Source organism: Callospermophilus lateralis, chromosome 13 (genome assembly GCF_048772815.1).
Source record: "Callospermophilus lateralis isolate mCalLat2 chromosome 13, mCalLat2.hap1, whole genome shotgun sequence".
Lineage (NCBI taxonomy): Eukaryota > Metazoa > Chordata > Mammalia > Rodentia > Sciuridae > Callospermophilus > Callospermophilus lateralis.
In genome coordinates, this window is record NC_135317.1 from 95,973,487 (window position 1) to 95,991,220 (window position 17,734).

General features: G+C 48.1%; 1 protein-coding gene across 2 annotated transcripts; it reads left to right on the plus strand.

The window, feature by feature from the left end:
- The first annotated feature begins 3,010 nt into the window (after positions 1-3,010).
- Rgs16 (regulator of G protein signaling 16) lies at positions 3,011-8,321 on the plus strand. 2 transcript variants are annotated; one of them, XM_076831593.2, is made up of 5 exons: positions 3,011-3,147; positions 3,960-4,070; positions 4,820-4,884; positions 5,167-5,333; positions 6,710-8,321. In XM_076831593.2, exons 1-5 carry the CDS (start codon positions 3,104-3,106, stop codon positions 6,929-6,931), a joined length of 609 nt encoding a protein of 202 aa, XP_076687708.1. In that variant the 5' UTR covers positions 3,011-3,103; the 3' UTR covers positions 6,932-8,321. The 2 variants fall into 2 exon arrangements, with proteins under 2 accessions (XP_076687708.1, XP_076687709.1); XM_076831594.2 differs by having other exon boundaries at positions 4,823-4,884.
- The last annotated feature ends 9,413 nt before the right edge of the window (positions 8,322-17,734 follow it).

Here is a 17,734-nt window from a genome sequence, read left to right on the forward strand (position 1 = left end):
CCCAGATTGCTGATCCCAGATGACCCGGGCTGCAGAGCTGTGTCCCACACCCTCCATCAAAGAGATCGCAGCTGTGCTGAAAGTGCTGGGCAAAAATGAGGTCAGCTTTTTGTCAAAGCTGGTGCAATTCACAAGTGAGTTCAACTGGCTGGATTTACAGCAACTCTCAAGCCATCCACATTACTGAAATTGCACATACGAATCAACCTGCTGGGAAGAGAATTTGGGATAAATTGTGAACTTCAAAAAGTTTCTGCCTGGAAACCAAAGGGGTAACCATGGCAACTTGAGGCAGGTTGAACTCAGAGAGGGCTCTTCATCTTCAGCAGGGAGCCTGGTGCTCTCCGATTTGCCCGTCTGTGCACTGCACATTAATCCCTTTGTCTCTTTGCTTTCTTTGTCCAATACAGAAAGGACTAGCACAGGAATCTGGAGATGGGGCCCTCGGTTTCAGCTGTTTCCAGTTCCAGCGTCTCAGGGACAGCTGTTTGTTGTCTGCAAAACGGAAATAACAAACCTCCTCTGGCCTATTCACAGGGATGCAGAAAGACTAGGGGGGTTTGAGGGGATTCTCTGCATAATCAGTATTATTGTTGTCATGTGGCCATGTCCAGCCTGATTCAAACATGGTGCCACCAAGGGTGAGACTGTGGGTTGGAGCCCTCCCTAAACTCCTTTTTGTCACATGGAGAACAGCTGTCTCACAGATGACACCCACATCTTCCCCTGGCAGCTGCATAATAAAAGCATGCCTAGGGGCACCAGAAGTATGGGTGAACCAATTCTCACCCCAGCTGGCCAACCCCTCCAGCAGAATGCCCTGCTGACCGGCTGGGGCTGGCTGCTTCACTACGTGGATGAACGACTGCTGAGAAGCACAGTGGTTCAACAAGGTGGCCCCCTGTTTTGCCTGGCTGCATGCTGCTGCCTTGCATTCATCCAGCCCTGGACCTGTGAGGGAGACAGAGTGAGAGTCTGGCTGGCAAGACAGGACTGAAGGCGGATGCTGGCGTCTGAGATGGTATTGCCATGTGAGGGCTGCTGTGGCACCTGCTTGCACCAGCTAACGGGGAGGTCTGGGAAGGACTATGATTGGCAATTCAGAGTGTGAAATTTTGACTCACTGGGTCATCTTCCACAGGCCCTGGCTCAACAAGGGGCTCTGCTTTGACAAAAGATCCCACACAGTATTCTGATTTTGGCTTCTGTTGCTGTAGCGGCCTCAACCACAAGCTCACCCCCCACCGTGGTTTTCCCCTTCCTTCCCCTACCACCTTTCCTTGGCCTGCTTGCTGAGAGCTCTGGGGGGGGGGGGAGGGGACACCTCCGTGTTTCTCTCTTTTCTGACCCTTTACTTCTAGAAACACAGAGCAGGCCTTGCTGAGGATCAGCAACGGTCAAGATGCCTCTTATGAAATAAAAACCTATATCCCGAGAGACACAAAAATACTTACTATTTTCCTTATTCTCTAAAATTCCAGTATCCTTATAAGTAAAACTGAAAGCTAGCACTTATTGAGGCCAACTGCATGCTGAGCCTGTTCTACGCACCTTACATGTTGCTGAGGATGCTGTGGCTTGCCACCCAGGACTCTGGCCACCCACTCCCAGTCTGGTGTCCACTGTAGCTTTTTTCCAGGAGTTGTTATGGACAGAGGGAAGCTGCCTTATTTAAGATCAGACCATTTCTCCAGGCAGCTGCAGAGATGCAGGGGTACAAAGATGTGTCCCCTCCCTTGAGTGGAAAACCTAATGAAGGGTCAACTGAACCCCAGAGCACCCTCTGGGCCCAGTTGGGGGTTGCTGAAATGGCATGGCATTCACTCCTCCTCCCTCTCCTCAGCAAACCTCCTCAGCCTCTGCCTGAGCATCTTTTCTGGGGGAACGCAAACCAAGAATAAATAGGTGTAGTCCTCACAACAACCTTATGAAATAAGTGTACTGGTGTCTCATCTTAAAGACAAGGAAATTGAGGCATGGAAAGGTTAAGAAGTTTGCTCCAGGTCTCCCATCAGCAAATATCAGAGCCATGATTTGAAACCTGAAAATCTAGCTCTGGACCCTGTACCCTTCACTTCACTTCAGCCTCTTAATAGCAATCCCCATAGGAACTGAGGGGCAGTGGGGGAGACTATAATTCTTTTATGGGAAGATGATAAGAGACAGAGCATTTATTACCTGTGTCTTGGGGATGGGGACCCTGAGCTAGCTTATTGATCCTGCTTAAAACCAGGGTCATTCAGTTACAGAGGTTCTGGGATTTTTTTTTTTCCTTCCTCTTCTCTTTCTCTTTATGGCAGTTGGAAAACCATGATGAACTCCTGAATTCCGGCACCAACACTTAACTAACTGTAAAACTTTGAGCAGTTTAACTTCTCTGCGTCTAGTAAAAAGTGCCCCTACATATCTGCTATTTCCAATTCTGGCTGGGCAACTCTGTAGCTTTTAGAGCTTCGGTTTCTTCATCTATAAAATGGGCAGAATGATGAGGAGGAGGATAATGTACTCAGCCCCGCGGCCGTCGTGCAGGAGCGCAGTAACTGGCAGCTAACTGTACAGTCACGGGCGAGTTGCACCCTGTGCTCCTGTCCTTCAAGATTCAAGAGGCTCAGACATTTCTGCGTTCGCCCCCGTGTCGCCCTTCCCGACCCGCCACCTCCACACGAACCCTCCTGACACCGCCGTGTCAGTTTCCAGCTTTTACTAGAGGTCGCCGGGGTTTTCCCTACCAAGCTGGGCGGTGCGTCCCCCCTCCGCCTTCTCCCTGCAGCTCCTGGCTCGCCACGCTACATCCCGGGGAGGAGGGGGCAGCCCCGCTCGCCCGCCCGCCGCAGACCCTGTGTGTGCCAGTCGCGCCCTCCCACGTGGGGCCTCGGCCCCGCCTCCGCCCTCGCGGCGCCCAGCCACGCCCTCTGATTGGTCAGCGGCGCCCCGCCCCGCCCCACCCCGCCCCTCCGAGGGAATAAAAGCCCCGGCAGCCCAGCCAGGCGCATGCAGGCTGACAGACCCGGCCAGTGCAAGTTAAGGCCTCCGTTTGCCCCTCGCGAGTCCCCTGGAACCCGCCACCATCCTCCCCAGGACGTGCTGCCCAGCGCCTGCAACCATGTGTCGCACCCTGGCCACCTTCCCCACCACCTGTCTGGAGAGGTAAGAGGAGTTTGTCTAGCTACCCGGGGGAAGGAGGCCAAGCCCCGCCAACTCTTCGGGAGCAGAGCGACAGGCTTGGGGACTTGGGTGGACGGGGGAATGGGACTCTAGTGACTTGAGTGGCGAGGCAGAGGGCAACTTGATACCACCAACAGGAAGCAGGAAAAGCGAAGGGAAGCCGAGGCCCGTTGTGTCCCCATTCTCTGACAAAGGGCGGTAAGCCTGCCCAAGATCTCTCTGCTGGAGGACCACGTTGTCGCCTCCAGGCAGCACTGAGCCTGTCCCAGTTTCTTGTACACTTGGTTTTGATTGCACAGCGCAGGGATGGGCGCTGGACTTCTTTTACTTCTGGGAGGGCAGGGAGGTCTTACTCATGGCCCACCAGTGAGGGATGTGTGAACTTCTAGAGAGCTATTATGCAGCTTCCATGGAATTGGTGTCTCAGGAAGGAAGTTAAAGATGAAGGCGGGAATCAATTTCCTCGCAGTTCCAGAAATACTCCTGACAAGCTTAGGGGATGCTAAATGGCACAAAGATCTTACTTTTTAAGTAGGACAAAAACTCTATATGGGCAGGACTGTAAACCCAGAAAGTGTTGACCTACCAGGGCACAGTTCAGACATTGCTGCTGTTGCTTCAGGCTTGAAGATACTAAAAAGAGAAGCACAGTTTGGGCCCTGGGAACAACCAAGCATTTCCAGGAGCTCTTGAGGCTGAAATTTGGGTGGCAGAGCTCTTCTGGGACCCCACAAACCTGTCTGTGCTGACTGGGTAAATGGAGAATCCTTTCATGCTCATGATTTGTCTTTCAGAGCCAAAGAATTCAAGACACGTCTGGGAATCTTTCTTCACAAATCAGAGCTGGGCTCTGATTCTGGAAGTGTTGGCAAGTTCGAGTGGGGCAGTAAACACAACAAAGAGAGGTAAGTCCTGCCATCCAGCCCAGGGCCCCTAGCAGGGAGGGAGCCTAAGAAGGAGAATACAAGAAGAAACTAGGACATGCTAGGGTGAACCTTGGCAACCCCTCCCTTAAGATATTAATGGGACTTCTTATTGGTCTGGTGGCCACTTGACTCAGGGGAGAGTGGGTTGGTGGCTTTAGGCTTCTAAGTCTACCAACAGTTGATTGCCCTCAGGACATGAACAGTTACCAGATGCTCCCTTCTGGGAATTCATGGTACATATAGCTGGGCATAGGACAGGGTCCAGGGCCACTTGAAGTAGTTATATTAATGACTCTATTTCCATTAGTGTGCACCTTGCCTAGAAACCCTTTCATACTAACATCAACCGGGCCAGGAGCTGCACTGGGCTCTGGGGTGATACAATTCCTATTTATGAGGCCCTTATTCCTTGTGGAGGTGTACACAACAAAGCTCTCAGAGTCAGGGAAATGGAAGCAATTTTGGAAGCTAAGAAACAGCCTTAAAGATACTCACTGAGGATTAAAGGGGCCTTGACTTTGGTTTCTGATCCCTGAATTGACACCACCATTTATCCTAGCTCTAGCTAAGAGTTTGAGGGGTCAGCTTGATAAATCACTGAGCAAGTTTTTGTGTGAATTATGCAGCTTCCCATCAGGGTTCTGGCTAGGATTTGTGCTATGCTTTTTTGTTGTTGTTGTTTTGCTTTAATTTTAAAATATTGACTTTTTTTTTTTTTTTTCCCCTAGTAGAAGCTTCTCAGAAGATGTGCTGGGATGGAGAGAGTCCTTTGACCTACTGCTGAGCAGTAAAAGTAAGTAGGACTCTGTTGTGTCTGTCTGTGGATGACACATGTGTACTCATGTGCTTTGGAGCCAGTCCGAGGGATGCTGAAAGCACGGGCGAAATAATAGTAGTAGTAATAATAACATGATCCCCTAGTGTGCCAGCCTCTTTTCAAAATACAAAGGCAGGTCCTTGTTTGAGAAAATTACATTCTAAAAATAGAGCCATTATTGCAATTGCTATCTTTTCTTCTTTTATTCCTCACTGTCCCCAGTCTGACCTGTTTCCTCCTTTCTCCCCTCAACCCCAGATGGAGTGGCTGCCTTTCACGCCTTCCTGAAGACAGAGTTCAGCGAGGAGAACCTGGAGTTCTGGCTGGCCTGCGAGGAGTTCAAGAAGATCCGATCAGCTGCCAAGCTGGCCTCCAGGGCTCACCGCATCTTTGATGAGTTCATTCGCAGCGAAGCCCCTAAAGAGGTCAGTGCCCTGACATGGCCATGGATCCTCCAGACCCTGCCTGCCCCTTCCCCTCTAGAACAAGGAATAGTAGGAGGCCAGCAGGTGAAGGATTGGGTTTTGAATTGGAGAGGTCTTCTTTGTCACTGGAGGAGTGGGCTTCTGTGGCCAGAGACTAGAAAAACCAGGCGGTATGCTATTGCTCGGTGCTGCCCCCTTCAGATTCACAACCAGGCAGGATGGGTCAACAGGTTTTTCTGGTTTCTGCCCATGACCACCTTTGTAAATTGATTTTTTTTTCAACACACTTACTCACTGGGGAGACAAAGTCATGAACGAGACCTCGTGTAGCCTGGCACAGTCCCTGGCTGCCCTGCCTTAGGCCTCTGGCTCTGTGGTCCCCGAGTCTTTTGCCATTCAGCCTTCCCTTCTGGCTGTTTCTGCTTGGCGGCTGCTTTTGATAAAGAACATGGGGCCACCTGGTGGAGAAAGAAGGGATCACATTTTGTATTTTGTGTTCTGACCACTTTTATTTATTCCACATTATGGAACACCAGTTACACGCAAGGTACTGACCGTTACAGTCTCAGTGGAGATAGTAGTGAACAAATCACCCCCTCCCTGATGAGATTTATGTTCTAATGGGGAAGATGCCAATAACCAATTAAACAAATATAAGCAAGCAGGTGATTTGTGCTGTGATAGAGACAAAGCAGGCAAGCAGAGAGAGGGAGTGGAGGTATGGAGCAGGGTGAGGGAGGGGAGGTCTTTCAGCTTCATTAAAGGAAGACAGGAGTGGGCTGTTGGAAAAGGTGACACAGGAACAGAGCATTGAAAGAATAGGGAAGGAAAGGAAATTCTAGCACAGGAAATAGGGCCATGTGGAGCAGGAAGAGAGAGTCGGACATGAGGACATGAGGTCAGACAGGTGGCAGATGGCCAGATGGAGAGTCCCACAAGCTTCCACAAGCACTTTGACTTTCCTCTGAGTGACATGGGAAGTAACAGAAATGCTACCAGACGGAGTGAGTTTTAAAAGGCTCAGTTTAGTTGCCCAGAAGAGGGTAGAAGACAGAGACCAGTTGGGTCCTGTCACTGACCTGGTGGTGATAATTTGAACCAGGGTTGTTACAGAAGAAGGAAACAAAATTAGATTTGCACGATCTTACTATATCCTCACACTAGTTCTGAGAGATTGGAGGCTAACAGTGGTTCTGATGTGGGCATAGACCCAGAGCTGAAGAGCTAGCTAGTAGGCAGAACCCAGGTTCCTGATTCAGAATCTGTGCTGCTTCCACTGCCCCACTGCCTGTCGGCCCTTCCCCCGCCCACAGGGCCACCCCTGGCCCTTCCCTGCTCTGCCCCCCACTCACTCCACGTTACCCTCTTTCCCACAGGTGAACATAGACCATGAGACCCGGGAGCTGACCAGGACAAACCTGCAGGCCACCACCACCACGTGCTTCGAGGTGGCTCAGGGGAAGACACGCACCCTGATGGAGAAGGACTCCTACCCGCGTTTCCTGAAGTCTCCCGCTTACCAAGACCTGGCTGCCCGAGCCTCGGCTGCCTCCGCCTGCACCTCCAGCTGCAGCCTGGCTGAGCCCTCACACACCTGAGCCTTCCGGGCCACAAGGAAACTAGTGGGCAGAGAGGTGGAGTCACCCATCCCCGAGGCGGCCACCCCTGCATGGGAGGCAGGTTCTGCCCAGCAAGTGCAAGAGGACAGTGGAGGTGTCCCAGAGCCTGCATGGGAGCAGCAGGCTGTCCTCCAGAGACTGTGAACTGAGTGCCCTGTGGGAGAGGGCTCCCCGCGTCCAGGAGCTGCGGGGAAGGGCAACATGGGGGCTGTGTGGGGCTCTCTGGGGACAAGATTGGTGGTGTGGCAGGCAGCTCTGGCTCTTGGCCTTCCCACAGGGGCAAGCAGATGTTGCAGAGTGGCTTGGGCAACTAGAAAAGAGTGTGGGAAGAAGGTAATTGGGTGAGCTATTGGCCAGTGGGCAGTTGACTTCGATCATGTCACAGAAAGAGCCATGGGTATGGAGTCTTCCCACTGTGCCCTCCTCTCCCACCCGGGCTCACCCCAAGGTCCATCCTCACAGTCCTCTCAAGGTCAACATGATTCTTGCCTAGAACGAGATGTTTATACCTCAAAAACTGGTCTTTGAGCCCCTTTGCAGGTCAGTAGCAAGTCCGGAAGAGGCCATCTTGCTCTTGTGGACCCAGCCTGGGTGCTGTTGATGGCCTCTTGCAGGTGGCTGCTGGTCATGTTTGCAGCAGGGCCACCTGTGAGCCGGGACTTCTGAGGAGCTTCTGAGCCCTATGCTGCCCTTGAAGGTAGGGCCAGGAGGAGGGACGAGGGAGGCCTTAGGGGCAGGTAGCCCCTCTGTCACGCCAACAGCGTGGAACAGGGAAGAGAAGGGTAATGAGAAGCTAATCCCTTGGCAGTACCTGAAAGTCCTTCTGAAATCAAGCCGCTATTTCCTGTGGGCACAAGATGCACCCCTGGGGTGTTGGGAAAGGCAGGGACCACCATGGCCCCGGGACAGAAGGTGGAAGCTGCAGTAAAGCTGGGGAGCAGGGCTGCTTGGAAAGACAGGACTGGGGGAAATCAGCACTTGCCTGTCACCTCAGGGCCTCACCGAACAAACATTCCATGATGGATTTCCTGCGCCAGAGCCCAGGGTGGGAGGTGGACTCACCAGGGCAGCCCCCTTGTGCCCCAGGATTGCCAACACTGTTCTCTCTGCACTTGAGCTCCTCCAGGAGAAAATTTATTTAAGAATGATGTCTGTGGCGGTGTGCCGATTGTCATAGCATTATTTTTGTTACCATTGTCGCCGTTGTTATTTATTGTTGTCATTTGAGTTTGTCTGCACTGGAGAATCTCAGCAGCAGCTGCTGCCTGACTGTCCCCTCCTCCACCAGACTCTACCTCTGAGCGTGCTGGGAACCGCTAGGGCCTGTCAGGAACTCCTTATTGTTTAAATATTTATTTATTGTTCACAAAGGGAGCTGGGTTCCTTAATGAGTGATGTATGCAATGCCTGTTTTCCTGTTTCAGCATGTTATATTCTTGTAAAATAAAAATAAAACATAAATGCAACATCCTGTCTATAAGGGCTGATTGGGAGAAGGAGCGGGAGATATGTGGAGGTGCTGGGAGCTTGCTGGAATCGGGGGGTGGGCCCAGGGGAAGACCTCTGTTCACCTGGTAGCTGGCAGACTTGGAGAAAAGCGACAGATGCTGATGGTGGCCATGTCCCTTAGCTGATGGCAGCTCCACTTGGGCTACTTGTGCAGTGGACCAGGTTCAGTCTGCTGTCACTTCACAGTAGGGACTGCTGGGACTCAGCACAAGCCATTCCCATACCTGCTTCTAATAGCACAAGGGTGGATTAGTAGCCTTAGGTCAAGCAGCCAGACTAATTATCAGGCAGTAACTTTTGTAGCCTGGCCACAGCTGTCCATGTTTAATTTGCATGAGTATTCTTTTATAATTTCATTTAAATTCAAGGAATTTAAATTATTATCTTATACCATCACCAATGTCTGAGATGAAGTATGTGAGGTCATTCTGTGTACGAGGCTGTTCCTCTCCATGGGTTGAGGGCATGTGAGGGTTAAGGCTGGGCATGAAAGAATTGGGGGGAATTTTGCCAAGTTCAAAATCTGCTCCTCTTCAGCCAATTGCCTACTTGTTTTCCTTCTCATCCTAGCAATCCTCACTTCTTTTTTAAACTCCCTGATTACCACTGTTTGAAAAGTTTCTTTTTTCTCTGTTTATGTACAGATCTGAGCCTTATAGTGACTATGATTTCTCCCCTGCTGTTAGTCTGAACAACGTGGTCAGAGTTCAGACACTTGGGTAAAACTTCACAGAGTCACACCCGAAGCCCAGAGGGGGCCATTCTTTGGGGGATTCTGATGTTAAGGGCTGAGGAAGGAGCACACTGAGGTGGGCCCTGACCTCATGAGGTCCTGACAACAGCTCTGTGACACAGGTGAGAAACTGAAGTGCCCCCAGGGAGGGACGTGCGGGGCAGCAGGATCTGAATTGTTATACAGCTGCGGCGGGTGGGTGTGAGAGGAGTCTGGTCTGCCTGGGACAAGTGCACGGAAGAGTGACAGGGCACCCAGGGAAGTAGGGACACTCTTTCTTTTCACTACTTTCCTTCCACCTTCTTGCTGTTTCACATACATTTTGAGTGCATCCTGGGTACACCTGGTAGAAAACTAAGAACAGACACTGCACCATCCATCAAAAGCAGGAAGCCTCATTTAATGGCAGGTGAGGGATTCTGGATAAGCCTAGGCAAGGGCCAAGCTGTGTTTCTGAGGGAATGGGTGCTGGTAGGAAAAGAAGAGAGAGATGAACAGGCTGATGGGGGGCTTCTGATAGGGGCAGGTGCTCTTGGCTCCTCTGTCCAGAGAGACCATCCATCCTCTGGGCCTGTTCCCAGGTAACGCACCACTCTGCTCACCCTCCATCTCACATAGGGTGACCTCGGGGTGGTCAGTGGTGTGTCCTGAAGGTGGTGGGGGAACATTGGAGATAAGTAAGAAGAACTCTTCACTGACCCGTAGATCTCCCAGCGTCAGGCTCAAAATAGTCCCATGGTGTTTGGTTTTCAGAGTTTGAGTGACACACTGAAGATCACGCAGCTAGCCTGGGATCTCCATCATCTTTAGCCCTGCAAGCTCTGTCCCCTCCCCTTGAGGACCTCAGGCCTTGGCTTAATAGGCAAAATGCCTCTTGAGCAGGCTCCTGAAGACCTCTCAGGCCTGCTGTCTTCCTTCTTTCTCGCCTGTCCCTTAAAATCAAACCTGCCCTTCCCAGATGCACCCCACTTTTGCATACTGGACCACCGCCCTGCTGGGCCTCCCCACTCTCAATGCTACCCACACCTCCTCAGTCTGCTTGGGCATGCATCCTTCACGGGAGCCTCCCCTGGCCTTGGCTCTGGCTGTGGAAAGCTCTCCTTCATGTTGTTCTGCTGCTGATGCTCACCCAAGAGGTTCCTTGATGCCTGAAAGGGTCATTACCTCTGTTTACAGCCTGCAGACTCCTGGGATTAGGCACGTCCCCTTCTCCAGTTTTCTGCTCCCAAGGCCTAGCACATGATCACTGCTTAGCAAATGGTTCTAAGTCAAGTGTTCATTTTAAATCCAGGGGGAGGAAAGTTTGATCATGATTCCATCCCAGGAGGACTTCTCTTCCTGGATTCTCCCATGTGCCGCTCCCTATACAAACACATCCAAAGCCTAGGCCATCCTTCTCCTCCTCAGATATCCTCTGCCTTCTGTTCCCCTCACCCTGACACTCAGGCACTGTCCACCAGGTTTAGCCGTCTCCAGCTCTTCCCCATCACTTTTAATCCCTATCAAATCCAAATGGGTGGAGCCAGCGGTTCTTCCCCTGCCTCACGGAGACTTCCTGTCCCTCCTCTCCAATCTGGGCTCTAAGAACTGCTTCCCCCGCTACTGTCCTTACCCCAGCCCCCCCCCCCCTTCTCTACACTGGGCCATGCACTGGATGCATGAGGCACAGATCTGAGTACTTGGTGGCTACAATAAAGCCCGGCAGTGGCTCACTTTTGACTATGAGATGAAATGCAGCTCTCATATGCCATGCAAAGCTCTGTGGCGTGACTCAAGTCCCTCTCCAGAATTATCTCCTGCCCAGCTGGCCTTGACCCACACCACAGGCTCTTCCCTTCCTGTTGTTTGTGTTGCTGCACACACTGTCCCCTCTGCTTACACTGCTCTCTTTTTCTTCCTCTTTTTTTTTTTTTTTTTAAATTGGGGGTTGGGGGGTGAAGAATGCCAACTTAAAAAATCTAGCAAAAATAGCACCTTCTCAGTGAACCTTTCCCAGATGTCCCCATGGAGAGTTAACTAATGACCCCCACTTCTGTAATCCTCAGATACACTGTTCTTACCCCGGTTGTGTCAAGCATGGCATGGCATTGTGACTAATCTCAGCCCCTTCCCTTCCATTAAGCTGAGCTCTTCAAGGTCAAGGGCCATACTGTTCACCTTGATAAGGTGGGGCACACCAGAGCCCAGGCAGGCAGTGTATAGCCCTGCCTGGGAATTGGAATCTGGCCTGTTCACCTTGGGAAGTTATTTAAGCCTAAGTTTCAGTTCATCTACGAAATGAGCATAACAAGACTGCACCCTTCACAGGGAATACTGAATGGAATAAAAGTGTTTGGCACAATGTTGATGTCATGATAACCATAGCCATGAATATTGGCTATAATTATTACTTGTAAGTAGGCCTTAGCTAAGAGGTATTTATTGACTTTGAATGAAATGGCAGAACAAAGATTCAAACCCAGGATTCTAAATCAGCTTTTCTTTCTAGTACAGTTGCTTCAATTATACAGATACACACACACAACACACACACACACACACACACACACAAACACACACACACAGTAGCTACCATTTTTGGTCTGATGATCTGAGCATCGCAGAATCTCAGATGAGAAAATGTAAAGTTGGAGGCATTAAACCAGCCAGTGTATTACAGGAAACAGGATTCACTCAAACTCAGGTCTGCCAGGGCTCTCCAATGGCTTCTGGGTCTGAAGAAGAAAAGCTCATTGCGCACCCTCTGCTGCCACCCTGTGGCCATTCTCGGCAATATAAGCCTTTTCCTTGGAATAGCTTGACCTTCATTATTTAAAAAAAAAATTGTTCTTTTTAGCTATACATGAGCGTGTATTTTGACATATTATACATACACGAAGTATAACTTATTCTAACTAGGATCCAGTTATTTTGGTTGTACGTGATGTGGAATTATCCTTATGAACGTAGGAAAGTTATGTCTGATTCATACTACTGTCTTTCCTATTCCCATCCTGTCTCCCTCCCTTCCTTCCCCTTTGTCTAATCCAATGACATCTATCATTTTTAAAGTTTGGGTTCTTTCTCCGTAATTATATCTTAATGGCTATAATTTGTTTCAATGCAGTTTTGTTACTTAATTTTAATTAACACATGAATTTCAATTAAATCAGAATTATTAGCATATCTGCTAATATAGCTCAGTGGGTACAGGAATTAAGCCAACATTTCTTTAGTCCACAGAGCAGAAATTAACTTTAAAAGTTGAAGCTCTTAGGTAAAGAGAAAAGGTGTTCAGGCCTATTAAGTGCTGATCTCCATGTAATTCACTGTTACTGAATGCTTTAAGTTGGTCCAATAATTCAAACTGCTTTTGGAAAGAAAAGAAAGATTGGAAATTTGAATAACTGAGGTGTGACTAGATAATGGAGTTGGAGTTCACATCATTTAGGGAAGTTATCTCCTGGCTTATAGTGTTGCTGACTTCCAAGCTGTGATTACTATATTTGATTTAACACATAATTATTTAATTTAAACTTCAAGCAAAGCAAGAATGTGTGGATTAATCCTTTATTTGTAATGAATTCCCACTGAAGGGATAGTTCTGTGTTGGCAGGATAATCACCTATGCTAATCCCATCTTGTCAGTTCCACAGGGCCATGTCACAGAACAGCATGGTGCAATGATTCAGGCTGCAGCCTCAGAGTTAGGCCACTGAACCCAGCCCCACGTCTGCTACTTATCAGCTGAATGATCTTTAGCACATTACTCATTTCTTAGAGCCTCACTTTTTACTATAAAATGTGAATAACAATAGTATCGCCATTGATGCACTTTTGTGAGGAGAATTCACAAAAAGCATTTATCACAGGGCTTGATAGCAAGTACTCAAAAATGGTAGCTATTTGTATGTGACAGGCCCTAAATTTCCCATATATTAATTTCTGTAATCCTCGTAATATCCCTATGAGGTAACTACTACTATTATCACACTCTTTATTTTACAAATGCAGAAACCATGAACCAGAAAGTACATAAATTGCCCAGATTTAAAGAGCTGGTAAGTAGCTGCGTCAGTTAGCTACCGCTGCATAAAAGCTGTTGGAGACCACACTCACACTGCTGATGTGGGAATAGCAGCATTCTGTTTGATTCAACTTGACTCCACTGTCCTCTCATTAAGATCTGAGAAGAAGGCCTTTGGTAGGTTCCATGCAGCTCATTCCCAATCCCTTCAGTCCCAGGGGTCTTTTTTGGTCAAAGGAAGGAAAGATGGAGGACGTTGCTCAATTCTGACATCTTAGGTATGGGAAGAGGGAAGCCAGATGAAGGAAGGAGACATCCCTACATTTCATCTTGGCCTTGTTTTTCTCTCCACATCCCCAGTTTGGGATTCCCATCCACTCCTGGGCCTGCTCTTCTCTGTCCTTGGTGATTCTTTCTTTAGAATCTGGACCTCAGAACCCAGCCCAGTGGACAGACAGATAGATGTCTCTTCCTGCTGTGGCAGTGGTCAGACTCTGCCTGTCTTGGGCTGCCTCTTTCTTGATTCTCCTGGTTCAAGATGGCATGGGATTTCCATGCTTCCTACCTCATGCTGGTCCACAGGACTGACGCTTCTCTGTGTCTCCATGTTCCAGCTCCCGCCCTTCCCCAGGAGGGGTAATTGGTGCCAGGTACCTCTCCTCTCATGCTTGCCTTGGGACCTAACAACAGCACCTACCCTCAGCAAAACAGGTTTCAAACTAATAAATGATGGATTCCTCTGTGAATGTTACTTTTCACCCTCTGCCTTAACCTTGACCCAGAGTTAAGTTTTGATGAAATGTGATAGTTCTCTTCCTCCATTATTCATTGCATTCCTTACTCTTGTGTAGTAGTCTAGAGTTTTATTGTATCTGTGATTTTTATTACAAAGGGCTCACATCTTTTCTGGGAGTGTTTTTTTATTGGGGCATGGTATTTTTTATTGGTGCATGATAGTTGTACACAATGGTGGGATTTGCTGTTACATATTTGTACATGTGCATGATATAGCAATATAATTTGGTCAATATCTCGCTCCCCAGTATTTTCCTTTCCCTTCAATGCATGTCATTTCTTTTTTTGTTTAATTAGTTATACATGACAGCAGAATGCATTTCAATTCATTGTACACAAATGGAGCACAACTTTTCATTTCTCTGGTTGTACACAATGTAGAGTTGCACCACATGCTAAGTCATACACAATATTCCTAGGGTAATGATGTTCATCTCATTCCACCATCTTTCCTGCCCCCATACCCTCTCCCCTCCCTCCCTTCCCTTTGTCCAATCAAAGTTCCTCCTTTTTTCCCATGCCCTCCCCCCATTATGAATCAGCATCTACTTATCAGTGAGAACATTCGGCCTTTGGTTTTATGGGATTGGCTAACTTCACTGAGCATGATATTCTCCAACTCTATTCATTTACCTGCAAATGCCATGATTTTATTCTCTGTTAATACTGAGTAATATTCCATTGTGTATATGTACCACAGTTCCTTTATTCATTCATCTGCTGAAGGGCATCTAGGTTGGTTCCACAATTTAGCTATTGTGAATTGAGCTGCTATAAACATTGATGTGGCTGTGTCATTATAGTATGCTGATTTTAAGTCCTTTGGGTTTAGACAGAGGAGTGGGATAGCTGGGTCAAATGGTGGTTCCATTCCAAGTTTTCTAAGGAATCTCCATACTGCTTTCCATAGTGGTTGTACCAATTTTGCAGTGCCACTAGCAATGTATGAGTGTACTTTTTACTCTACATCCTCGCCAACACTTATTATTGCTTGTATTCTTGATAATTGTCATTCTGACTGGAATGAGATGAAATCTTAGAGTAGCTTTGATTTGCATTTCTCTAATTACTAGAGATTACATTTCTCTAATTACATTTTTTCATATACTTGTTGATCAATTGTATATCTTCTTCTGAGAAGGATCTGCTCAGATCCTTAGCCCATTTCTTGATTGGGTTATTTATTTTTTTGGTGTTAAGTTTTTGGAGTTTTTTATATATTCTGGAAATTAGTGCTCTGTCTGATAAGCATGTAGCATTCTCCAGGAGTCTGTCAAATCTCTTGCCTCTGTAACAAGATGGTGGCTATTAGCACACCTAGCAGGGATACCTCTGGTGCAACCAAGCCTGCAGGGGCCTTGAGGATGGTCTTCTGGATCCTGGCTGTTTTCCAGCTGGATGGAAGCGACCATGTTCGCAGTTGGTGGTGGGTAGTGTCAAACCTGTAAATATCTTGGTGTTAGGCTTCCAGCCACCAGCCGCTGTTCCAAGACAGAAGCTGCCACAATTAAAGATGTTGGTAGTAGCAGTGGAGATAAACTGAGATGGCATTGGAGGTGTCCCAAGATGATGGCTACCACTTTTAGAGATAGGGCTGAATGGTCAAGCCAAACAATGGCTTTGGGTGACCTGTTTGGAGATACAGTGCTGTGGTATGTGACCGTGGTCCTCAGCATGGTTGGCAGTCCTTTTCCTGTGTTTGGGCCTGGGCTCTGCATTGCATAGTCGGTCAGTACTGGGCCTGCCTGGTCTCTGTGTTGGTCCGCAGGTCCTGGAAGAGGGTTTTTAGAGTCATAGAAAAAGGTCTATTTTTTGAACCAGTGTAGCAGCTTACCTCTTAAAAAGCAGCCAGCCTGGAATGGTGGGGCGCACTTACAATCCCAGCAGCTGGGGAGGCTGAGGCAGGAGGAAGGCAAATTCAAAGCCAGTCTCAGCAATTTAGCAAGACCCTAAGCATTTTAGCAAGATCCTGTCTCAAAATATAAAAAGGACTGGGGATATAGCTCAGTGGTTAAGCACCTCTGGATTCATTCCTGGTACAACAAACAAATAACAACAACAACAACAAAACCCCAGTCAGAAATACCTACATGGAGTCTGGTAGGGTCATTTAAAACTCTCTTCTGTCCTGGTGAAGGAAATAATATTTAATTTTCCAAAATGATCCATTCAGATGGGTTGAATCTTTTCAAACAGAGCTTATTCTTCATTTTGTAAAATCAAAAAGAATATGTTTTGGAACCATGACTTAACTCTAAATATGAGAAGAGAGAAAACAAAAATTAGAAAAATGACCCTGGTAGTGGGCAGCTAACAGGTGAGCTGTATGTACCACTTCTGGTGAACATAGTTGTCCCCACAGCATGTCAACAGCAATTGGACCAGGGCATCCCTTGACCTGGAACAAGACAGAAAGAAGGCCACTTCCTAATGAGGGCTAAACGGGAGACAGACAAGGTGGTTGTGCCACTGCAGAAGGAACCGAATGTCCTCCTCTCCGGGCTAGTGCGAGCACCTGCAGCTTGTGAATCGATGCCAACCCCACCCGCTCTGTGCACTTTGTTTCCTAGACAATGGTAATTAAGGCAACAACCGGCAAACTCTCCCACTTCCTGACAGCACCCAACAGGGAACAGAACCCCAATCACCTACCGCTGCTCACACCCTGCAACAAGACCCGCCCCCCAGCCTCCTCCTGCTCAGATGCTCTGCGGTTCCTGGGGTGAGTTTTGCCTGATTGCACAGGTGACTACACCTCAGTGTTCCCACTGCGGTGTGCGTTTCCGCACACTGGGCTTCAACATTTGTCAACATGAGTAGAAAGGAAAGTATTCTCCGGGAGTCTGTCAACTCTTCTGTTTAGGAGAGGCTAATGTCCCCAGGGCCTCTATACTACTGTTCTGATCTGGGCCACCATTGGCTCTCACTGGGTTATTGCAATAGCCAAAAGAAAAACACTAAATTTAATGATTTTTTTTAATTAAAAAAAATTTTTTTTGGTACTCCCTCCAAAAAAATTGAAGCCAGGGGAACTTTACCATGGAGCCCTTTTTATTTTTTTATTTTGAGACAGGGTCTCACTAAGTTTCTGAGAACCTTGCTAAGTTGCTGAAGCTGGCCTTGAACTTGTGATCCTCCTGTCTCAGCCTCCCAAGTCCCTGGGGTTACAGGCACGCACCACCACACCTAGCAATTTAGCAGAGTTTAATGCAGCAAAGAATGACTCATGAATCAGGCAGCATTTATGGACAGAAAATGGGAAGTAAGGTACAGAGGCAGCTTGATTGGCTGTAGCTCAGCCTTTACCTTATTTGAACATGATCTCATGAGTTGGCCTCAGCTGCTGATTGGCGGACTCAGCTTCTTGTTACAAAAGCACACTTCTAAGTTAGGGGTTCAGAGAGTTCACAGTTAGGATGTAGTTCACTATGTAGGACTCACGTAATGGAGTCTGAATTTGGTTTTTAACACCTCCTAACTATGTAATGCTTGCTGTTATTAGTGTCTTCCTCTTCATCTCAATATTTAACTTTACTTCCAATTCCCAGTTCTCAGTACAGCACAAAAACAACCCTCTGAAAATTTAATTTAGATTATGTCAACACTCCAGTGGCTGTCATCTTGCTCAGTGTTGAAGCCCAAGTCCTTGCCTTGGTCCCCAAGGCCCTACGTGACCTGATCCTCCACCTCTCACCTTCCTTCACTTACTCTCTTCCAGCCTCAGTGGCCTCTGTGCTGT